Genomic DNA, 25,750 nt, shown 5'->3' on the forward strand with positions numbered 1-25,750 from the left:
AAGACATCAGATGGTTCTCAATGAATTTTCCTCTAACATCGCATGTTGACCCGTACCGCAAGGGGTTGTGAGCATTCAAGACTCTTACAAGAGTGTACGGGGAAGAAAACAAAATTTTCGAGATCATAAGTTCCAAGCTGCTGATCTGGTGGTATATATAACGAGCACACTGTTATCACTTTGTTAAATAAAGTCACTGGAATCGCTACAGCTTCAAGTGGCGTATGCAGGTTCACGTGTTGACATGAAATCGACCTATCTACTACAATTGCCACTCCACCTGAGAGATGGGCACAATTGATTGATTGATTGATTGATTTTCCATACCCTCAGCCACCGAGGCATTGCAAAGGGGAGTTGGTTACTGTATACTAAAACAAAGGAAATAACAGAGTGAAACGTGAAGCATTATACAATATTAGCGGCAAAATATAAACCTAAAAGAAATATTAGAAAGGAAGGGAGAAAGAAGAAAAGGGAAACAAAGAAAGGCGTGATCTTTGGGAAAACTGATACATTGATTTAAGAAACTGGTATGCTTGAGAGTAAGGTAAGTTCTTGGAGACAGAGTGCCTTTGCTTTAAAATTGGATAGAAGTTCTTGAAAGTCGTCAATGTTTCGTAGGGTACCTGTAACGTTCCATCGTGCTATTCGTGTAGCCATTGCGAGTGCGAAAAAAATTAAAAGCAAGAGTTCTGCACGTGGTACTCAAACTAAACGGCATGCCTATCAGAGGGGAATCGTTCCTCCCCAATCAGTTTGGAAGTTAGGCTAGATGATCTTGACCTGGTCTCTGTACGAGAGGCCTGGGATGTGGGTGAAACTGCTCCCCAAAGTCAAGCGAGAACACTGGAGGAGTTGGAAGTCGGAGGACAAGGTGGTTTATCCTTCCGTCAAGGTAGTTTATCCGCAGAGGCAGCTTGATAACTCAAGGTGCCCCTGCATTGCAATCAATGTAATGCAACACGCCATCCTAGATATTATCCTCTGCTCCCTTGATCTTCTGCTGTTTGTTTCTTAGCTGAATGTGATAATTTCGGAAGCTTCCTACAAGGAATAAACCAGAACACATTCCTTTCGGCAGTATCTTCCTCATGTATCGAGATTTCGTATATTGTCTTCGCTATTGTCTAAATCCCTCTTAATGTCATATGCATTAGCAAAATATGAAACACCCGCCGTGGTTGCTCAGTGGATATGGTGTTAGGCTGCTCAGCACGAGGTCGCGGGATCGGATCCCCGCCACAGAGGCCGCATTTCGATGGGGGCGAAATGCGAAAACACCGGTGTATTTAGATTTAGGTGCACGTTAAAGAACCCCGGATGGTCGAAATTTCCGGAGTCCTCCACTACGGCGTACCTAATAATGAGAAAGTGGTTTTGGCACGTAAAACCACATAATTTAAATATAAAATATGAACTATTTGCCACATTTTATTTGATTTCTAAGGCGTTATCGGATATATAGGATATGTTCGTTGCGAACCTATGGGAACTTGTGTGCTGGCCCTTCATGCAATACGCACCTTCTGTGCATGTCTCGATATTTGCAAGGAGCATGTGCGTCATGTTGCCTTAGATGCACGAAGAGGCCTGCAGAGAATCCACACGTATTCTGAAAGGAAATCTGAAGCGCAATCTCGTGAAACCTGAATGCCTTCAATTCATGCGTTCTCACCACCGTGGTTTAGTGACTTTGCCATTGCGCTGCTAAGCACGAGGAAGTGAGGATCGAATCCCGGCGGCTTCATTTCGATGGCGGCGAAATGCAAAAGCGCCTGTGTACCGTGTATTGTGTGCACGTTTAAGAACCCCGGGCGGTCTAAATTATTCGGGAGTCTCCCACTACGGCGTGCCTCATAATCATATTGTGGTTTTGGCACGTAGAACCACATAACTTTCTTGAATTGATGCGCCACCTCTCGAATCATATATACCGAGCAAAAAATTTTACAAAATGATTCAAAATAATGGGCATACTAAAAGGGCAACGCCTATGTCTCCTTTTTCTTTTGGACGCAACCATCCCTGCGCCCGTAACCATTTCCCTCCTCTCGCGCCACTTCCCCTATAGCTAGCTACAACTTTGTGCATATAATAGACTCTGAAAACAAAGGTGCAGTAAAGTTGTAAACATGACTCTATGAGTGGCGTAGTTGTGTGCTACATACGCGACACTTCTTTAGAGCACGTGTACTCTACGTATTGCCAACTCTGACTCTTCCGAAGGGGGATAGTAGCAGTACAGTACGTCCACTCTACTCCGTGAACAGGGAGTAACTAACTGCGCAGGAGTTCATTTTAATCTACTGCAGCTGATTCAGGCAGTTTCGCCCCTGCTTGTGTAAAAAAAGAATAATAACTAAAAGCTTGTCCCAGAAATTACAAGTGCAGCGATGTGAGTGATTAGTTACGCCTGTAAGTTATAGGTGACAACATTTACATTTCAGCCACCACCAGAGGCACCACGACGCACGTACCTTTCCGGGTGAGGCTGACGGGCGCCGGCAGCGTGCTGACCACGAGCACCGTCGGCTGGGAGCGGCCGCGTGAGTTGAACGCGTACACGGCCGCCACGAAGCTGGTGCCGGCAGGCAGGCCGCGCGCCACGAACGCGGGCGCCTCGGCCGAGCTCACGTTGGCGCGCAGCCGCCGCCGGGCGGTGTCGTGCAGCTCGAGGCGGAACCGCTGCTGCAGGCCGCCGTCGTAGCCCTCCGAGCAGGCCACGGCCACGGAGTCCTCGGTCTGGTTCTGCACCGAGCAGTTCTGCACCGCATCGGGGGGTCCTGCACAGGCCGAGGCGATTTTTCTACGCATATGAGGCGGGGGCTACCTTTACTAGTACAGATGCGAATAACGCCCCACATTCGCCATAAAGACGCGTGAACTCGCAAAAGAGAAATGAAACAAGGTGTATCTCACAGTTTATAAGTCACTAACAAAGTGTATCTCTCGTCTTGCTGATTGTCTTGAATTTCCATCTCCCGCCTTCCCCGTGTTTTCCACAGGTACACCTGTGAGATACACTTGTCCTTTTCTTGGCAAACAAGGAACCACGTCAAATGGACTCGCGTAGGAAGAACACCGGCAAGAAAACGTAAAAAGTGTGAAATAAAGACTACTATAGTAGAATACAACTTAAAAAACACCGCAGTTGTCAACCAAGGCACGCGGACTGGGCGGGGTTGTGTTACTTCACCTGCTAATCACAGAAGCAAACAAAATCCTCGTCAGCCGTCCTTTTGCGATTGGCGTGGCACTTGACCACCTCCGGAACGTCTGCTGTTCTTGAAGAGTCTTTTCATCGGTGCAAGCAATGAGGTGTGCAACAGACATGGAAAAAGTGTATGGAGTTTGAGCATTTCACTCTTCAAAAGTCTGCGTTACAGTTAATTTCACTGCTGGAGCCCGTTTTACTCATGAAACTTCACGGCCAAATGAAGTGAAACTTGGCAATAAAGAGTTGCAGCGAAGCAATCATGGTATTTCAGTTCAATAAAGAATTTGGCTTTCGCCATTTCACCATAATACGCGAGGGAAAACGTATAAAATTACACACTAATAATTTTATTTTTGTGGTTGCCGCCTTGTTTTGGTAACAGCAAAAGTTTGAAGTACTAATTATTTGCCGCTTAAAGAAGGAACCATGGCTGACGGTTACGAGGGTGTATGCGGGGCTTCACTATCGCGGTCGGTGGCCTCTCGCGAGCAATGACGCTCTGCCGCAGCGCAGGTAGCGAGACATGCCGGAGGCGGCTGCATTGTTACTACAGCGGGTGTTATTCCGGCGGTAGGTGCCAAGGCGTGTGGGTACCACGACTGCTGGCTGGCAGCGAGGTGGGGGCCGATCAGCTAGATTAAAGTAAGCAACATAAGAAGTGCTCGGCAAAGACGTACTGTCAGTAAGATAAGCTCGAGGTGCATTGTTGCATTGTTTTCATTACACATTGGCGATAGGCTTGAAGTGTAGAGGAAAAAAAAACACTGTGCTAAAGTTTATATCACGTATTGTCTGTTCTTGATATTTCTGCTGCACATTTAGTGTTCAGGTGCAGCATTAAAGAATTAGACACAAGTCGAATACTCGTAGGAAGGCGAGAAACGTTATGGAGACAACAGTGGTTACACGGACCTCTGAAAATATTGCGTATAAACGAGGACGCTAAATAAACATATAAGTATGCCGAATCAATTCTCACGGATTCCTGTAAAATACTATTTACGGTTTCATGTTGAAAAAGCAAGAAAATCTCGGTTTGTGTTCAAACAATGCAAGAAGGTTACAAGGAGACGAACACTTCAGTTGAGTAAAGCCTCAGCCTGTAGCCAAGGTTTCAACAATCAAACCCATTTGCGAGGGCAGTGACGAAAACAAATTCCCACGCTGAGGCATCCCTTGCTCGTCCACTGCTGAATAGGGGAATGTTAAGCCAAACTTCAATACTATTTTAAAAACTTTTTGTGACCACACTGTCCTCAGGTATGTAATCTGCTGTTTGAAGAGAAAGAAAATTTGTCTTTATCAGTTTGTCTTGTTTGAGAAGTGTGGAGTAGGCCGGATGTGTGAAGTTGCCTTTTCTAGCCATCTCTTACGTTGCAGGGCTAGCCCAGTTACTGATTTCATGCAAAATGTACATGAGCCCTTTGTAGTTCACAAATAAAAACCAATGCATATATCAAGATCTAATTCTGGTCCTAGCACTTACCATCTTAAAAACGTTCCCTTAGATTTCTTCATGTCCTATAAATGTATTGGTGTATACACATCGCAAGTAACTTAAATTCGATCAATATAAAGTACATAGTTAACAATGCTATTCACATGCTCGGGTACTTACGGCTCAACTTTTCAAAGCACTGTCTACTTTAAAACTACACCTTTACAAGACTCTAATACGCTCGAAACTTGAATATGCATCTGCAATGTTGGATCAGAGTGGCGTTAATCGTATTACTTCACTTTAACTAGTACATAATAACTCTGCTCGTTTCATTATTCCCAATGATAACCGTACCGCGAGTATAACCTCAATGAAACTAAGCAGCACTTGCTCCCCTAGCTAACCGCTGCAGTCACCCGTGTTTCGCTATTTCATAAAATTTTCCACCATACCACACTTCATGACGACTTCATACCGCGGCCTCAAATACATTTCAAACCACATCGATCATCATAGTAACGTAGGAATTTGTTCTTGTTAAGCGAAGTCTATCTTTCAATCTGTCATCGCCCATACATCTCAGGGATGGAGGCACCTTCCCACCAGTATCGTAGCCATCATCAACAATAAACTTTCTTTTGCGAAACATTAGCTTGCGTTTTATAATCAGGGAAATCAATGCGTTAGAGAACGCACTGCTCGTGTTCGTTTGTTTTACCCTACTGTTTTGTAACCACTTCCCTCTTTGATGACATGTGGCCCTGAGGGTAGTTTATATATAAAAAAAAGATAGAATAATAAAGTGAAGAGTGACTGCCAGAGTTTCAACCAACATGAAGCATCATTTCCTCAAAATTGCACTGAGCGATTGTGAAGATTTTAAAATTATTTGCAGTATCGTGTAACAATCTAACGCTATGAGGGAGCATGTGATACTTGATGGTAATGCCCGTCAATCTGATTTGCATATAGCAGATGGCAGAGTTTGTGAATTAGCAAGTAGGAGCTTGCTACATTGTTTCTATTCTGATCGTCATGGTTGTAATGACGACAAAAGAAACCAGTTGGGACTCAACATGTTACTTCTCCGATTGTCATAAACGCCCTTATTAAAAGCAAGTAAGCTTCTATGTCCAATTTTCGCATTCCCGCTCGGTATGATACAAAACTGTAGACTGCCACTTTCCTGATAGGGCTCAAAGCCCTCTCTACCTGGTAAACTTGTAAACATTTCATGGTGAGGCACGTAGTCCAAGAGGACCTGTTGTCATTATGGTGATCGTTGAGCTTCTTATAGCTTGGCGTGGGCAGTTTGCACACCAATAATCTCTCTTTTGTCCTTCTTCCTGAAAAGAATAATCATGAAGTTATGACAGACATGCAAGCAAAAGATGGTGAAACAAAAGTTAGTCGAATAAATGAACAGACCACAGTTCTAGTTGAAGTGTTCAGAAACATACCTTGCGAGGATTGTGGCTCTGTGGTGACATGTCCACTGTAGACTTGTACGTTCAGGGACAATAGAGTCCAAAGGAGTGAACAAATATGAGCAGTGTTTTGGAGGCTGGAGGCAAAAGAAGAGCCTCAATTACTATGGTGGAAGTGTGGGTAAGTTTGTGATTCATGTATGACTAAAAACAGTGCACAAGGCGCTCCACAACAGAAAAGCACACACGCACGCAACACTGTTTTGAGGGTGCATTTCTTTCAATGGTGTCCTTGTGTGGGCTGTGCGTAGTGAAGCCTCGACTAGATGAATTTTTTTGCCACATACTAGGTAATAAACACAGTAAGCTTATTATGTATCAAATGCTATTAATCCAACCGTATGACCGGAAGTACATTTGCACTAATGTGCAGTGCCTTTACCGCAGTGTATCATTCATGCAGACACAGCCAAAACGATTTATTTTTTATGCTGCACTCCCTGTTAGGAATTTTAGCAACGCGGTAAAATAGCAACAGTCTTGTTTGAATTGCCTTTGAAGAGCATTATAATTATCATTATTATCCACTTTGAAGAAATGATTACAGGAATCTGTTTTATCCACCTGGCAGGCAAAGAAATTCAAAGTTGATGACGTAAAGCAGTGCTTTTTACTCACCGGTGCACGCACCCACAGGCTGCAAGGTTAATCCGCTTTCGTGGGTAGTTTCCAAAGAGACTGTGCTCGGTTCCAGCGATGAGGTTTCACGCTAGCTGGCACATTTTTTTTAATCAACGCATCATTACGCGGCCAGACGCGGCACATTAGTGACAACGGAAGCCGTGTATGCAGCCATTATGCCAGTGAAACGCCGCAGCTGATAAAATTCACTGTCTTTAAACACGTTCACCTGGTAGCGGCTATGGAATGTTGGACGCACAAAATGACTGATATATTATTGTTATGTCATCAAAACGACTTTGCGTGATGCTGCTCAAAGGAAACGACCACTCCGTTCACAAATACAACCACCGTACAATTTGAATCGATAAACAGCACGTACTGCAATCGATACCAGTGAGCTGCCGCTTGTCACACGTGACTGACTTCTCAAAACGACGTACAGCGTGAAGGACAAGGACTGCGAGAGACGACATACACTGCGCTGACTTCCATCAATATTTATTGCGCTGCCACATCATGTGTTTATATACAAGAGGGGGCATGCGCAGAAAATGAACGGCAGTTTCAAGGGGTGCTAAAACAGCAAGTCATTGCACTAAGAAAATGGTCAATTGAAAAAAAAAAACGAACGTTACTATTTCTATCTGATGAGATACACGACTTCACTACGGGTCAGCGCGATAGAGGGGCACTAACGCACACACACTACCCAGTTTTCTGATGAAGTCAGCTTCTATAATTTCCCGCGTGAGCTGTGAGCTATGTCTAGCTGAAACTTCCGTATCTTCAAAGAGGGGCACGCAGCCGCAGTCCCGGCCATGGATGCCCAACTGGCCTTGAAAAGTGTTGTGAACGTTGTTATACTGCCTAGAACAACATGGTCGAGGCATGGCATATCAATAATGGTCGAAGTGCGAGCGTGAGTCAGCCTTCGATTACCTTACTGAAGGAATAGATCAAATGATTTAACAGTTACCTCTCGCGTAGACCGGCACGTGTACCCGATTGACACGTGGTGCTACCATTTCAGAGCATGCGCAGATTGAGTTTTGTGTGTCATTTCTTTTTTCGCCTCAGTGCTTTCCTCAGTTGATAGTCGGCGCTCGTGTTGTCCACTTCTCTTGTGTCCGTGTCTGCACGCCTTACCCCCTTCTTTGCATCATGTTATAGTGCTCTCTTAAACGATCGTTTAAGTACCAGCTTGTCTGTCCTACATATACACTGCCGCAAAACAGGGGAATCTGGTAAACCACTTTCACTGCGCATGTCACGAAACGTTTTCTATGCCGGACAGAGCAACAACTCTGACGTGATTTAGGCGCATTTGCGCGTTTACAGGGCCTGGGCTTGATTGTTGTGTTCATATAGGAGTTTACAGAGCCTTGCCAGCTTTGCCGGGGCTGGGAAAACGACTGTGATTACTGCACGCTGCCCAATCTTTTTTAGCCTATGGAAGACATAATGCACATACGGCAGAAGTGCAAACCTGCGTTTTTCAACCGGCTGGCTCCTTGACTGAGCGGACTCATCACGTTTTGTGTGCCTCAGACCGACTACGCCAAAGAAAAAGTGGCGTGAGTTGTCTGCTATCGTCGACAGAACTACTCAATTTCTCTGGCAGCATACGCTACTACAAGTACGTTCCATCACTCCAAAGAAGCCACCCCCGCTGAGGAACAATGTGCATCATGTTGGAGATGTGACCCTTCCAGAAAGGGTGCAGAATGTGTTAGCCCTTGGGCATCTGGCTGGGCATCTGGCTGCCCATTGTAGAAAATGTGACGCGAAGGCACCATGCTTCTCGCTATTAAAACAAACTGTTGTTGTCTATCGCCACAGGAATAAGATTACGAGGAAAATTGTGGAAGCAGCTGAGATAACCAGAGCAGGTGACGAGTGCGTTAGCACGCCGTCTATATTTTTATCAAGGAAAGAGCTTGAATTTTTGGGCATAGTAGTCACATGACTGTCTTTTCCTCCTTCCCTTCAACGTGTTCTATTGCAGTGGCGTCCCAGTGAGTATATATATACTCACCAGCTGCAATAAATCAATTGTTGAAAGTTAGCGCTCGTCCTGTGTTCTGCTTGTCCCTGTGTCATTTTTTGCGCTATGTATACCAGTCTGATTGGGCCAAAGTTCGCTGTGGAACCACATCAAAGGCACGGGACACGACACCGGACCTGACGGCGGTCTGAAATTCCCTCAAGCAACGTGGTGCAATAACATTAAAGATCTCGGTAGTGACCACATGATCATAGACACGGATTCCTCAGGCAGGTACACCCCATCCTCCTAAGCTATTCAAATGGACGGACTGGGACACGTTCAGAAAGCAGCGAGTAGAACAGAGAGGTGAGGAGAACATCGACGACATCGAGGCACGGATGGAGACGCTCAATGACGACATGATCAAGGCGACACAGACGCTCACACCCGAAGTACAGGTTGACAAGATCGACAGCCGACTAGCCAACCTGCGGAAAGCCAAGACATCATTACACGCAAGATGGAAGAAGCAAAGGCGCAACCGAAAGCTTCTAAGAAGATCGCACACATCAATCGCCAGCTAGAAGAACATTGCCGGACCTAAGCTGCCAATAGTGGTATGAGATCTGCAACGCAGTCGATGGGCAGCTCCACAATGGCAGCACGTGGCGTCTCCTTCGTCACCTCTTGGGGGAAACGCAAAGCAAGTCTGCTCAGCGAGCAAACCTGCAACGCCTTTTGCACAAGGAACGGGCTACCACTAGTGATCAACAGCTTGTGACCCGCCTGCTAGACAAGTACTTCCCTCAACGACTCGATGTTATACACGTAGATTACACTGGAGAGACAAGAGAAAAGACAGGGAATGCGGGAGATGGAAATTAAAGACGATGAGCAAAACGTAAACAAGGTGAATGCTGGAGCCAACGTTTTGACAAGTGGACTTGTCCTCTTCAAGGCGACGTATGCTTCCTCGCCACAGTATATATAGGTGGGGTTCTTCTAAAGCGAAGAGGGTGTGAGGCAGGAGGATACGGAAACGAGGGAAAATGTGTTAGCGTGTCGAATTTAGAGTAAAGGAATGCTGTGTACAAGGTCAAAGCCAGCCCCCCCCCCCCCCCCCCCCTTAGTTACCCCGGTCTGTCAACGCACGCGCGTTAGCCGGCGTGTCAAGGGCGTCTGACACGCCGGCTGACAAGAAAAAAGCATTCACCTTGTTTACGTTTTGCTCATCGTCTTGAATTTCCATCTCCCGCATTCCCGTCCTCCTTTCTCTGGATTTCTGATGAAGATGAAGGAACAAGGTGAGCGCCCTCTGCTTTCCTTTTCACACGTAGCACTAATTCGAGACAGTCACTACAAGTACATGCACGAACACTTCCCACCAGGCCAACACTCACCACACATTAGCTTTAAGAGCGGCGCCACAACACACACCATCCGAGACCTCATTGCTGCAGCAACACAGCACATCACACATTTCTTCATTCACTGCGGGACTAATGACCTTAACCACGACACCAGTGACAACACAGTTGAGGTCATGAAAACGCTCATAAACGATTTGCACACCAACAGACCAAACGCAGAAATCACCTTGACAACAGTACTGCCCAGGATCGCAAACAAACACAGGCCACTTATTCAACAAACAGCGACACTCCTAGCTCACGCACTAGGGACACGTAAGCTCAATGATTTTCTTCTTGACATTGGAAACCAACACGAAAACGTCGATGTTATCCACCGCGCTGAAATACACCAGGACCCCGACATTCTGCTCGCCCGGGACGGACTTCACCCCAATTTTTTTGGCGTCAAGGTAATGGCTAACAACATCAAGTACAGGCTCAGGAACTCTTTTAAATCGACGCAACCTACAACACCAATAAATCCTGCATCCCAGTTAGCTTCAACACAGGAACACACGCCTGAAATTTTCAACACCAGCTCGCACGCACGCTCTACCGAAGCTAGAACCCAAGAAGCATCTACACAGACGGTGGACGCGGAACCAACACCACCTTTACAACATCCGCGCATACGGAAACCCACAACCACCCGCGAAGCCTTCACGCAAACAGCTACATACACTAACAAGCAAATCGATACGCAGACAGACATCGGTGCAGGCCTCGACGAGAAAATTAAGCGTAAAAAGACACCACCTGAAGATTTTTTTGCCCCGGAGGTCTGCCCGAACCAAACAGAAATGACTACCACGTACTAGGGATAGCACACGCAACAACAAATCTCGCCCTTTCCTCCAATCCCGCAAACTCGTCGCCAAACAAACAAATTACAGATTTCACCTAAAAACTTACACTAGCTGCATTAAAGAGAGGAAAATCCCAAAAGGTCTCAGAATCAAGGTTAGATGCGCCCTCGGTTCTTTGCCCTCCAGGCTATTATTAAAGTGGAATGCTGTCCTAGAAAATGCATCGCTCTCCCTTATTGACATTCTCGAAGAACACTGCAAAGAACAACTTATGATAATCTCTGATCAACTCGACAGGATAAAGTTAACTGAACCGGAAAGAAGAGAACTTAAACAATTCGTCCAAATTAAGGAGGAAAAATTACTAGATAAATACCAGCGCAAAGATATTAGAGCTGCAGATCCACCCAAAGAAAATAATGTAACCCCTGCAGCACGTAGCTCCACCGACAGTCCTACAGGCGATCATCCAGAGCACTGCAGCAATGTAGCAGACATATCCCAGAGTCTAAGCCCCGAAGAAGTTAATCTCCTGAAACGTGGTCTAACGTTTTGTCCGACGAACAACGCAGTAAACGAATACGAACTCCACAAAAATATGACAGAGTTTTCACGACGCATGCACATCAAGGAGTTCTTTTTCGGTAGACCAGATGTAGGAAAAGAAGATAGAGACTCTCTTAGACCACCTAGCACGTGGACACCGGAAACCGAACAGTGCCCAGACCTCGATTTATACTTAAAACTGATATCAAAGGAAATTCTAGAGTCAACGCGGCATTGCCGGAAACGCAAAAATTTGACCCCCGCTCAACACCAAATCCTTAAACAATTTGCGAAAAGGAATGATATTGTAATAAAACCAGCAGACAAAGGCGGCAGTATCGTAATCTGGCCTATCGAAAAGTACAAGAATGAGGCCTCTAAACAACTGAGCAACCACACCCATTACAGAAAACTCGACTCTAACCCAACTTCAGATTACAGCAATATTGTGATAAGCACAATAGCGGAGCTCCTGTCCAGGGAACTAATCACGCAATCTGAATATTGATTCATGATGCCCAAGAACAAAACAGCAGGCCGCTTTTATCTTCTTCCTAACATACCTAAAGTTACGGTCGAAGAAATATTCACAGCAGACATCCAGGTCGGCCTATTGTGTCTAATAACAACACACCTACTGAGTCACTATCTAAATTCTTAAATCACCACCTGTCAAACATACCCATCACCCTCCCATCTTTTGTTCAAGACACGCCGCACTTCCTTCGAGTTATCGATGGCATCAACGCCAACCAAATTCTTTCCGACCCCGCTATTCTAGTCACTTTGGATGTTTCTGCCCTTTACGCCAACATTCCCACGAGTGAAGGAATTGAAGCCGTCTCTAGATCCCTCGCAATCAATCCCCAGGCGCACGCTCCTGAAGTTTACTTATCGCTCCTTAGGTTAGTTCTCACGCTCAACTATTTCGAATTCGATTCTATACACTACCTGCAAATTTTAGGCACTAGCATGGGTACGCCATTCGCTCCCACGTATGCGAACATTTTCATGGAACAGCTTGAAGCAGACCTGCTGAAATCCTACGCTTTAAAACCTCACACCTATCTTCGTTATATTGACGACATACTTATATTATGGGAACACGGCACAAGCGCCTTAACCGACTTAATTAGCCATTTCAATAGCTTTCACCCGAATATTAAATTTACTGCTCACCACCCTCCTAGTCAGATCAACTTCCTGAACACGACGGTCTACATAGAAAACGGAAAACTGAGAACGACACTTTACCGGAAGCCTACAAATAGCCAGCAATATTTAGACTACAACAGTCATCACCCGCTACATTGCAAGCAAGGAATTTTTGTCGGACAAGCGAAACGTATAAGAAGAATCTGCAGCGAAGACCACGATTATATTCACCTCCTAAATGACCTTAAATCAACGCTAGCAGAAAGGAACTATCTCCAAGTTGCTCTCGATTGAGCTTATGATGCCACGTCAAGATTGGAGAGACAGTCGGAATTGGCGAAGAGACAGCTCACAGTAGAATCTGACAGACCGCCGGCCTTAATAACAAAATATTCTAATGCACTCCCAAACATAAAGAACATCCTAAGAAAATACCACCCACTATTATCAAGCAACGAGCGTCTGCGAAAAGCGTTCCCAGATGTACCCAGGGTTACCTATCGCCGAAACAAGAACTTTAAAGACATGTTAGTGCACGCAAAAGTCAGCCAACAGCATTCCCCCGTAATAAAAGCATGTTGTCGCCCTAGGTGCAAAACCTGCAGGCACCTTCAAAGTGACATTAAAATTAAAAGCACCGCAAATAGTTATACACATGAAGTCAAATATAGCTTCACTTGTACAAGTTCGGATGTGATTTATATGTTTTGAATGTTCCTTCTGTAAGAAACAATATATCGGTGAAACAGGACAATCAATGAACGTCAGATTAAATGGACATCGCGCGGACACAGCCAAAAAGCTTCCCAAAGCCGTCGCCGAGCATTTCAACCAACCAGGTCATAACTTTGATGAACTTAAACTATACATCTTACAGTCAAATTTCCGTTCTGAACGCGAAAGAAAATACAGAGAATCATACCTTAGCCATAAGTTCAAGACATTGCAACCAATAGGCATAAACGTTTCAAAGGGAGCTTTAGAATCTATTCGCTATGCTAAACTTCAAGCTATAGGCAACAAGACTTAGTTTGATTTCTTGGCGTAACTCACCCCCCCTCCCCCGCTTTTTTTCTTTCCTTTTTTTTTGTCAGGCGGCGTGTCAGACGCCCTTGACACGCCGGCTAACGCGCGTGCGTTGACAGACCGGGGTGGGTGGGTGGGGGGGGGGGGGGGGAGTCTGGCTTTGACCTTGTACACAGCGTTCCTTTACTCTAAATTCGACACGCTAACACATTTTTCCTCGTTTCCGCATCCTCCCACGTCACACCCTCTCCCCTTTAGAAGAACCCCACCTATATATACTGTGGCGAGGAAGCATACGTCGCCTTGAAGAAGACAAGTCCACTTGTCGAAACGTTGGCTCCAGCATTCACCTTGTTTACGTTTTGCTCATCGACTGGAGAGACAAATGTGACACTCGATGAAAAATTTCACGAGTCAGAGATCCGCGCAACTCTCCACGACCTTAATGGCAAATCAACACCTGGGCCCGACAAGGCTACGAACAACACTCTTCAAAACCTCGATGATGGCTCAATAACCGTTCTTACGGCATACGTCAACAAATGCTGGCGAGCAGGTCGCATCCCCGAGGCGTAGAAACGCTCTAAGGCAGTCCTGATACCGAAGCCAGGCAAGCTTTCTAGCCTCGATCACTTGCGGCCCATTTCCCTCACATCCTGCGTTGGCAAAGTGATGGAGCACGCGTTCCTCTCCCGCATCAACCGCTACCTCGAGTACACTGGAGCCTACCCACCCACCCCCTTGGTGGACTTCCGGTCACACCTCTCCACTCAAGACGTTATGCTCCAGCTCTACCACCACATTATCAAGGATCCAACTAGCGGCAACCGGGCCATCCTCGACCTAGATCTGGAAAATGCATTGGACAATGTAGCACATGCAGCAATCCCGAGCCGAATACACAAGCTCAACATGGGCGAGTGAAGCTACAACTACATGAGATACTTCCTGTCGCGCCGCACAGTCACCCTCGCGGTCGACAGCATGACATCCGACGAACACGCACTAGGAAGCACCGGCACTCCTCAAGGGTCGTTCATATCCCCGCTGCTTTTCAACCGCGTGATGCTATGTCTCCCGGCCTACCTCGACGAGATCGACGGCCTCCATCACGCCTGATATGCAGATGACATCACCCTGTGGGTCGACAAGGGCAGTGACGGTCACATAAAATCCACCTTACAAGCAGCGGTCTCTGCAGTCGAAACCTACCTCCAAGACACAGGTATCCGACTATCTCCACTCAAATCGGAGCTGCTCCTCTACCGCCCGCGCCGCCGGCCCAAGCCTACAGGCGGGTTGCGCCAATGTGACGAAATAATCCTATATACGCAAGACAGCTCCTGTATTCCACAAGTCTCGAAGATACGCATCCTCGGCATGCATATAGCAGCCAACGGGCCAAACATAGAAGCTATCCGCAAAATCGAAGGCAAGGTTACAGCGGCTACCCGCCTGATCAAACGCAATACAAACAAGCACACGTACATGAAGGAGTACAGCGTCATGCGCCTCATACACTCTTTCGCAATCAGTCACATTACTTACGTGGCTACCTTCCACAAATGGAATGCCACCGAAAGGGAGAAAATCAACATCCTTATACGCAAGACTTACAAGATCGCCCTTGGCCTACCGGAGTCCACAAGCACTGCTGGTCCGCTACAGCTGGGAGCAGGGGCGTAGCCAGGGGGGGGGGGACTTATGGCGCTTCAGCCCCCCCCCCCCGAAATTTTTTCGTGCTGTCCATGCACGGCCGACCAAAGCAATCTCCGGCACCGGAAATCATTCTGGATTTTGTCTAGAATGTCCTTTTCACGCCCGAAAAGACATTTCACCGCGAACATTGCGAGCTCGGGCTGAATTTTGCGGGAACGCCTATGCACCGGGAGTCACATAACGCAAGGAGCCCCATCCGAGCACCAAATTTCAAGGGCGTTTTGATGGCGAACTGGCTCACCGCGGCATGTCGCGGAGGCTGCGGAATCTACGGAGCGCATGGATGTCAATTCCGAAAATTTATGGGTATAAATTCTCATAAACGTATGATGCGAAAGGTGCATTGACATTTCCAAAGTTGTGCTTCAGATTTTCAATTGCGGAACTTTGTGGGTTTAATGTAGCTATAAACATTTGACGCCAAAGATGCATTGACTTTTCTAAAGTCTTACATCGGAACATACGAGACAAGCCTAATCAACATACTATCAGGCAAGATAAACCAATAAAGAATCAATCAATCAATCAATCAATCAATCAAGTTGACAAAGCACGCAGCGAGGTCTGATGAGACGAAGCGTTATGGTGGTTCATTCGTGCCGTCACGTCATATAAAAAAATAACGTTTTTTTAAATTTCATCTACGCCAAAGCATCCATGTCAAGACACTAAAGCCAGCCAAGGTAATTACGTTCATATTTATTTTTTCTACTTTGACTTCGAGGGGGGGGCGGATGGAATGGGTGAGCCGACGATGGTGGCTAAGTCTTGTGTGCGCAAAGGAGAAAAGCGGGGAGCAAGCGCGCCGCCTTCCGTCGCGCGCGGTACATCGGGTATAGTGGGTGGAATGGGGGCGGGATCTAGGATTCGGTTAGGCTGCGATTGCGCAAGATGTTCATTTTCCTTGTCTGACGCATTATATATAGTGACTTTTTCTTAGACAGGTAGATTTATTGGATACTTATGCGTATACTTAAATATCTTGTTGCCAGGTTATGTGTATACGCGTACGTAAGTGAACTTTGTTTCTAGTGACACTTTTCGACACTTTTTTGCCCTTTATCAAGCTGTATCTTCGCATTTGTACATATATTCAATTCTGTCTTCACATTTATAATGTACGAAGGCGAGTGAAATGAAAGTTAGAATACCCACCCCGCACAATAATGGTTCGATTCATTGTCTGCGAGGCATGCGCGTAGCACACAGGCATCTCTAATTTACAAAAGTGACACTCAGGTGTGAGGATAAATGTTCTTTAATGCTCTCATACACTGGGTTGGACATGGTTGCGTGACGTAATAGATGCTCCAGAAGTTGAGCAGCGTGGTGCCGTGAGGTTTTTGACAGCTGAAGGTGTTTCCAAAAAAGAAATTAGTCGCCGTATGGCTGCCGTGTTCGTTGAACATTTCATGTCATTGGCCACTGTGAAGCGTTGGAGTAAACGGTTCACAGAAGGACGTGAAAGTTGCAAAGACGATCCAAGACCGGGTCAAAGCCATCGTGAAATCACCCCCAACAAAATTCCAAAGCTTGATGATCTGATGAGACAAGAACGGAGGATAAGCATCGATGAACTGGCAGAGCGTGTGGACATCAGTCACGGTTCAGTTCACGCCATAATTCATGAACATCTGGGTTATCGGCTCTTGCGTGCGCAATGGATGCCCAAGATTTTGAACCACCGCCAGAAGACGGAGAAGTTCGGCGCTACCTTGACTCGTCTGATCCGGTATCATAATGAAGGTGACGACTTCTTGTCTGCAACTGTGATCGGGGACTAACCATGGTGCCACTACTAGGAGCCTGAAACCCGACCGCAAAACTTACAGTGGAAACATTCGAATTCACCACCCCCAGAGAACGCAAAGGCCGTCATTACCGCCGGAAAGGTGTTGAGTTCTTTTTTTCGATCGTCAGGGGCCATTACTGATAGAAATTGCTAAATCTTGAGAGACTATCAATTATTTCCGTTATTGTGAAACGACGGATCGGCTGCGAGTCTCAATCAAGAACAAACGATGTGGAAAATTGACGAACGAGGACATCTTGTTCTACGACAACGCCCGTCCCCATGTCGCTGTGGTTAATATAAAACTGGCAAAGTTCAAGTGGGAAACCATGCAACATCCGCCACACAGCTAAGACCTGTCGCCTTGCGTCTTCCACATGTTGGGGCAGCTGAAAAAACAGCTCAAGGGAACCAGATTCGTGTCGGACTATGACGTGAAAGAGTCAGTTGCAGGCTTTTTGAAGCAGCAACCCAAGGAGCTTTACGAGACGGGAATCACGCGACTCGCTAGTCAATGGGAGAAATGTCTAAATGCTTCTGAAGACTACTTTTAAATAAAGTACCCCGTTTGTCATGTATTCCCACTGGCTCATTTTCATTTGCCTCGCTCTCGTATATTTTGCGGAACTCCCGCTTTTTATACGTGCTCTCTGCTGCGACTATAATTTCGATGCAATTACTCACGACACACGACCGGACACACGACTGCTCCTGCGTAATACATTCGAACAAATGACAGCGTCATTGCGATTTTTCACTGACCGTTGCATATTTACAAGAATGTGAACAAGGTTATTGAATGACAAAGTTTCATTAACACATTTGTCATCAACTTGTTCATTTCATGGCCTTTACATTTTTCATATCAGCGGCATGCACTGTTTTGCTGGTTTTGAACTGATATAGTTCTAAAGTTCGTGTGATATTTTCTTTACCTATTAGTTAGACAAGAAACATGGAAGCGTTGACATCAGGTATTCTGGGCACAATTTTTGACACATACGAGTACATTCTTTTATGAAAAAATACATATTTTACTTGTTTTGACAGTGTGTAGCGTTCAAGAAATCGTTTGCAGCATCTTTGGCAATGACAATGCATTTATTATTAATGCATCTGAAATCTCGAGAAATTGTTTAAGAGGAAGCTTTAGCTCGGGCCCAACTCCGACGCGGCCTATTCAAGTACATGTAAAACGCAGAAACACTTTTCTGAGATAGCTCCTCGATCGCTTTTCTTGAAATGTGTTGCACTTGAGAGAGAAAGTTAAATTTTAGTGTCTGTTGAAAGCGGAATTGCGATTTAGGGTCTGAATTTTGTTTATATATCTTGAAAAATTCGAAAGTTCGAAAAAGAAATAGAAGCACGACGTTTAAAGCTAATAGCTCTGCATGGAGAACAAATATCGCGGTTCTGTAAACAGCATCTATTATAACAGTCAAAGCGGACAAATTTGATATGTCAATTTGTATCTTACGTGAACTGGTTACGTTGTGTACAAGGGTTCTGCAAAAGCAGTATTTCCAGAATATTAAATTTTTTGAAATTCATTTGTAACATATCTATTCTGTCCGCTGTAGATGTACTATTAGATTCAATTCACAGAATTACGATGTTATTTTTAATTGTTAAGTTACAGAGTGTTAAACTTGATAGTTTCGTTTTCTGAAAATTTGTGATGCTTGCCATTTTTTAATAAAGAACTAAGAACCTAAATGAAAAAAAATCGAAAGGAGATATGAGTAGAATTTAAGTTTTTGTTTTAAATACAACAAACCTGGTCAAATTTGGTGCAGTGGTTGCCGAGAAAAACGTATTTACATGTATTTAGATCGGCACCCGAGCTAAAGCTTCTTAAGGAGGAAGCCGAGCTGCAATGTGAGCCCCCCTCCCCCCCCCCCCCCCCCCCCCAGTCCCTAACGAAATTTCTGGCTAAGGTATATAGGTATAAGGCTAAGGCTAAGGGGTATACAACACGCTTGAGGAAATCGTGGATGCGCAAGAAGTTTCGCAACTCGAACGCATGTCCCTGACAGCCGCGGGCCGGTACATCCCGCAGAAACTCGGCTTCAATTACCACGTCCAACACGGTCAGAAACAAGCCATTCCACCTGACCTCAGCGACACGCTGATCGTCGCCCCTATCCCTCGAAACATGCACCCCGAATATAATCGGGGCCGACGCCAGGCCCGTGCCAAAGCACTGCTGCGCTCCTTGGGCGGGAGGAGGACTACCCGCTTCGTAGACGCGACAGAATATACAAGAGAACACCGATTAACGACGGTAGTCGTATACGTTAACTCCCGGCTTACACACGCGTGTGGTCTCGCAACGGAACACACAGAAACAGCGGAAGAGGTAGCGATTGCGCTAGCGCTTACGGACCCCCTTTGCGAGGTAGTACTTAGCGACTCACAATCCGCAGGAGGAGACAAAGGAGAGGAAAGACAGGGAGGTTAGCCAGTGTAAGTACCGGCTGGCTACCCTGTGCTGGGGAAAGGGGTAAAGGGAAAAAAAGGAGAAAGAAGAAGAGGGAAAAAACGGAAAAAAAGAAAAGTCACACAGTAACGCGAAACTACGCGCTACAACGTTCAAAGGCGGTCGCACAATTCGCATGTCCTTAAAAACTTCAACAAAGCCCTCAAGGCCTTGAGTGCCGAAGCCCGTCTGGACCAATGTCCTAGAGCTTTTTCTTCTGTAAAGGGGCGATTGTCCAGTTTTGCGAGAGCGGTCACGAGCACTTTTCTTCGCACTGCGCAACGGCGACAGTCACATAAGAGGTGTTGAATCGACTCCTCGCAGCCGCAGGTGTCACAAGTAGGGCTGTCGGCCATTCCAATGCGGAATGAATAGGAGTTCGTGAATGCCACGCCCAGCCAACGGCGGCACAGAAGTGTTGCTTCCGCTCGTGGCAACCCTGGTGGTAGGCGGAGTTGCAGACGTGGATCCAATTTGTGGAGATGTGCGTTCGTGAAATCACTGGTGTTCCACAGATTCTGCGTAAGCTCGCGGGCGAGGGAGCGAAGACTTGTGGCTGCATCTGTTCTTGACAGCGGTATGGGTATAATCTGGGCACTATCATGAGCCGACCGGGCAGCGTCATCCGCACTGTCATTTAATGAAAATCCACAGTGACCCGGTATCCACTGGTAGATGATGTTGTGTCCCTTGTTGATTGCGTGATGGTGGAGCAGTCGGATGTCTGCGACTAGTTGCTCATTTGGTCCATGGTTGAAAGGGGACATCAGACACTGAAGAGCTGCCTTTGAGTCACATAAGATGGACCATGAATGTGATGATTTGTGAATAATAAACTCCAGAGCAGCACGGATAGCTGCGAGTTCCGCAGCCGTCGATGATGTAATGTGAGATGTCTTGAACTTGAGGGTGACGCACTCTGCGGGAATCACCACTGCTCCAGCATTTCCTCCGAGGCTCTCCAGATCCTAAGGAAAGCTGGTCGACAGCGCTTCGATAGTAACGCGATCATGTGGTTCCCAGCGCACGTCGCCACTCCCACCGACGAGGGCCCCCTAACTTGAACGAGGAAGCACACCGCTCTGCGCGAGAACTGACCCGCCGCGCAGAATCGGAGACTACCTCTTCGAGTTCAGAACTCCTGGTTCAAAACACGCGAGAACGCTTGGTCAGATACAATGACATCACCAAGCACTACCAGCTAGACAGGCGGTATTGCCCCTCCCCCCAAACCCCAAACTGAAACGTCGCCAGGCAGTCGTCTGGCGACAACTGCAGACACAAACCTTCCCCAGTGCGAAGCGATTGCGACACATTTTCCCCGCGCAATACCCGAGTGCTCTTTGCAAATTATGCCTGGAAACTAGAGCGACGCTCTTACACATGTTGTAGGAGTGTCGTGTTATATCAACTACAATGGCAGTAGCTCCGGAGGCTGTTGCGCCGAAGTGGGCCGCCGCTTTGCGCAGCTCCAACCTCAAGACGCAAGAGTGGGCTGTCCAGCAGACTCGAGAGGCGGCGACGAGGCAAGGCCTCGAAGTCCCCTCATGGGAGACCTGAGCCCGGGTCGTTAAACTTTTTCGGATTTAAAATAAAGTTGTTTCCATCCACCCAACCTCGAAACTCGCCACGTGAGCTTCTCAACCTTGTCAGGCAAGTTGCAGGCAAGGCAACCTTGTCAGGCAAGGCAAGTTGAATCTGAAAGATGTGTTGCAGCAGGTTTGGATGTTTTGACGCATCGCAAACCTCCACAAAGGTACTCCCAATCGGATATGTTGCAAACAATAAATATAAAAAACATCGTAACTTTTTTCAAAATATCGTAAACAGCTCTTCACAGGCACTTGAGAAAGAATGTTAAAAATTATGTTGCATTATTTTGTTGCTAATGACAATACAGCAGGTAGAGACCTTCGCCAGAATGCAGCAAGGTGCTAAGAAAAAGGAACATCGGGATAAAAAGAATGTTCATAAGGCTTTGACTTGCCTAAACTTGACGGTGATTTCGTCATGAAGGCAGTTTCGGCCTTATGTTTAATTCATCATCATCATCATCATCATCATCATCATCATCATCATCATCATCATCATCATCATCATCATCACCACCACCACCACCACCACCATCATCACCATCATCAGCCTGGTCACGCCCACTGCACGGCAAAGACCTCTCCCATACTTCTCCAACTACCCCGGTCATGTACTAATTGTGGCCATGTTGTCCCTGCAAACTTCTTAATGTCATCCGCCCACCCCTAACTTTCTGCCGCCTCCTGTTACGCTTCCCTTGCCTTGGAATCCAGTCCGTAACCCTTAATGACCGTCGGTTATCTTCCCTCCTCATTACATGTCCTGCTCATGCCTCCCCCCCCCATTTAATTTTCTTGATTTCAACTACGATGTCATTAACTCGCGTTTGTTCCCTGACCCAATCTGCTCTTTTCTTATCCCTTAACGTTACACCGATCATTCTTCTTTCCATAGGTCGTTGCGTCGTCCTCAATTTCAGTAGAACCCTTTTCGTAAGCCTCCAAGTTTCTGCCCCGTACGTGAGTACTGGTAAGACACAACTGTTATACATTTTTCTCTTGAGGGATAATGACAACCTGCTGTTGATGATCTGAGAATTCCTGCCAAACGAACCCCAGCCCATTCTTATCATACTGATTATTTCAGTCTCATGATCCAGATCCGCGGTCACTAAGTATATGTATTCCCTTAGTACTTCCACTGCCTCGTTACCTATCATAAACTGATGTTCTCTTCCGAGACTGTTAAACATTACTTTAGTTTTCTGCAGATTAATTTTTAGACCCACCCTTCTGCCTTGCCTCTCCATGTCAGTGAGCATGCATTGCAATTGGTCCCCTGAGTTACTAAGCAAGGCCATATCATCAGCGAATCGCAAGTTACTAAGGTATTCTCCATTAACTTTTATCCCCAATTTTTCCCAATCCAGGTCTCTGAATACCTCCTGTAAACATGCTGTGAATAGCATTGGAGACATCGTATCTCCCTGCCTGACGCCTTTTTTTATTGGGATTTTGTTGCTTTCTTTATGGAGGACTACGGTGGCTGTGGAGCCCCTATAGATATCTTTCAGTATTTTTACATGCGACTCGTCTACACCCTGATTCCGTAATGCCTCCATGACTGCTGAGGTTTCGACAGAATCAAACGCTTTCTCGTAATCAATGAAAGCTATATATAAGGGTTGGTTATATTCCGCACATTTCTCTATCTCCTGATTGATAGTGTTAATATGGTCTATTGTTCTGTAGCCTTTACGGAATCCTGCCTGGTCCTTTGCTTGACAGAAGTCTAAGGTGTTCCTGATTCTATTTGCGATTACCTTAGTAAATAGTTTGTAGACAAGTGACAGTAAGTTGATCGGCCTATAATTTTTCAGGTCTTTGGCGCCCCCTTTCTTATGAATTAGGATTAGGTTAGCGTTCTTCCAAGATTCCGGTACGCTCGAGGTCATGAGGCATTGCGTATACAGGGTGGCCAGTTTCTCCCAGAACAAGCTGCCCACCATCTTTCAACAAACCTGCTGTTACCTGATCCTCTCGAGCAGCCTTCCCCCTTTGCATAGTTCCCAAGGCTTCCTTTACTTCTTCCGGCGTTGCTTGTGGGATTTAAAATTCCTCTAGGCTGTTCTCTCTTCGATTATCGCCATGGGTGCCACTGGTACTGTATAAATCTCTATAGAACTCCTCAGCCACTTGAACTATCTCATCCATATTAGTAATGATATTGCCGGCTTTGCCTCTTAACGCATACATCTGATTCTTGCCTATGATTAATTACTTATGGATAAAGGGAAAATCAGACATCCACTCGTTCGTAGCAATTCCTACAAATGAAACCCATACGGGTTCCTCGAAAGAAAAGCCTCATGGTTGAAGAAAAATTCGTCCTGGTCCGGGACTCGAACCCGGGACCACCGCCTTTCCGGGGCAGCCGCTCTACCATCTGAGCTAACCAGGCGGCTAGCAGATGGCAGGGCGAAGTCGAATTTGTTGACAACACGAAGCAAAGGCAAGTGTTTGACGTAGTAGTTCTGCGGGAACCCGCAAGGTGGAGAGAAGTAATGAATAAAGTAATGAATTAATTACTTATGCATAAAAGTCCGTTTAGTACAATACTCATTCGCTTGAAAAGGAATAAAGCATCGACATGACCTTTACATGGCTCATTTTATTTAACAGCAAATGCTTGTACCTTGAAGCATAGATAATTGGTGCCTTGTATTAATGTAGGTTTGTATCTCTTTGTGTGCTACAGAATCAACCGTTAACTCTCTGTGAATGTACACAGGTAACAGAATGTACAGGCAGGTAAATTCCTCTAATAATGTCATACTGGTCATTATGTACACGTCGTTACATAACCTAAGATGCGGTGGTGGGAGTGGCGATGGTGTTGGTTAGGGCAGCCTTAGCTGGCAGATAGTGCCAGCGATTGCTCATTTTACCGGCTCTCAAAGGTACACTAAAGGCTAGTACAAAGTCGACGTAGACTGTTTAAATGGCATTCCAGAAACCTCGCAACGCTTAGGCTTAGTTCACGAGAAAATTGCATCTGAAGGGTCCGAATACCTTTATCGCATTTCAAATCTCCCGCCCAGAGCCAGGGGAGAGGTGACGTTGCATACGCCAGCGCCACCCTCTGCTGCCATCAGTCAGTAAAATGGCGCCCGACAGGCGGCGGTACCGAGCCATGAGAGAGCAGTAAACGGGAAGACTACAAATGAAGCTGTGCAGGGTGATATGGGCTGGACTAGTTTTCAAGTGAGGAAAGCTCGCAGTAAAATTGAGTATGAAGAACGACTGAGGATTATGGAAGAAAGTAAATGGGCTGGGAGAGTGTTGAGGTATCTGAACAGGAAAAAGATTGATTCACAGTGGAGGAAAAGAACTCGGAAGCTTACCAACAAGTATGCGGCCTGTAGGGTGGGCAACACAGCAACAAAGAACGTCAAGCGGAAAGTCAGATAGGCTCAAATAATCTCATGGGTGGCGGCAATGGAAACTAAACTGGTCATGAGTAACTACTTAAGAGCAAAAAACGAAATCAGGAAAGAAACAATTGATGATAACTCAAAGGGAAGCTCATTACTATTCGAAGCGAGGTCGGGATGTCTTATAACACGCACGTATATAACGAGATATAAGAAGGAACGAGAGAAATTATTATTATTCGAGTGCTCGAGTGCTGATTGCCGTGTTATAGTTTGTTAACGAAGCTTCCCCTCAAGCCTAAATATTGTAAGGCAGTTTGTCGTGTGCGTATCATGGACACGCATGCTTATATCGCCTTCCGTTTCTCTACCACGGTTGCGCTTTAAAACCACGGCGCTGCAAGTTTGCTTCACAGACTTTCCTTTCCTTCCCTCTTCTCCGCCCTTAAACTGGCTCTCTTAACTACTACACGCACAGACAAAGCAACAGCGCGCGCTTTAGATCCTATAGATGAGATGAATATTTACAATTATTATTAGGGTTATAATTATATTCGAGTGCTGATTGCCGTGTTATAGTTTGTTAACGAAGCTTCCCTCAAGTCTAAATATTGTAAGGCAGTTTGTCGTGTGCGTATCATGGACACGCATGCTTATATCGCCTTCCGTTTCCCTACCACGGCTGCGCTTTAAAACCACGGCGCTGCAATATTGCTTTCCTCTCCTTCCTTCTTCTCCGCCCTTAAACTGGCTCTCTTAACTACTACACGCAAAGAAAAAGCAACAGCGCGCGCATGCGATCCCATAGATGAGATGAATACATATATATAGAAAAGTATCAGTCATAGCTCTCGTAGTATAGCCTTCTGAGCCGTTTCCTTTTTTTTCTTTCTTTCTTTTTTCTTTGAAAGAAGTCCTATTAGGGTTATTATAATTACACGAAGGTATTTCGCCCTCGCCAGCAGCAGTACTTGAGATAGCTATTCCGGCGGCTAGCTTCCCACGCTATGCCTGCCGCCCTCGCAGCTGTTTAAGCTTTTTCCTAGACGCTAGAGCTATACAATGTCCGCTCAACCTTGAGCGATCGGAA

General features: G+C 46.0%; 1 protein-coding gene across 2 annotated transcripts in view; it reads right to left on the reverse strand.

Annotated features, from left to right (window-relative positions):
- Nucleotides 1–25,750, reverse strand: part of LOC142582168 (protein turtle-like) — a 265,050-nt gene that overhangs the window by 115,771 nt on the left and 123,529 nt on the right. For both annotated transcript variants that reach the window (XM_075691563.1, XM_075691564.1), the window contains exon 7: nucleotides 2,481–2,786. In XM_075691563.1, the coding sequence (XP_075547678.1) occupies nucleotides 2,481–2,786 (306 nt within the window). The remainder of the gene's footprint in view (nucleotides 1–2,480; nucleotides 2,787–25,750) is intronic.

The sequence above is a fragment of the Dermacentor variabilis genome, chromosome 5 (assembly GCF_050947875.1).
Source record: "Dermacentor variabilis isolate Ectoservices chromosome 5, ASM5094787v1, whole genome shotgun sequence".
NCBI lineage: Eukaryota > Metazoa > Arthropoda > Arachnida > Ixodida > Ixodidae > Dermacentor > Dermacentor variabilis.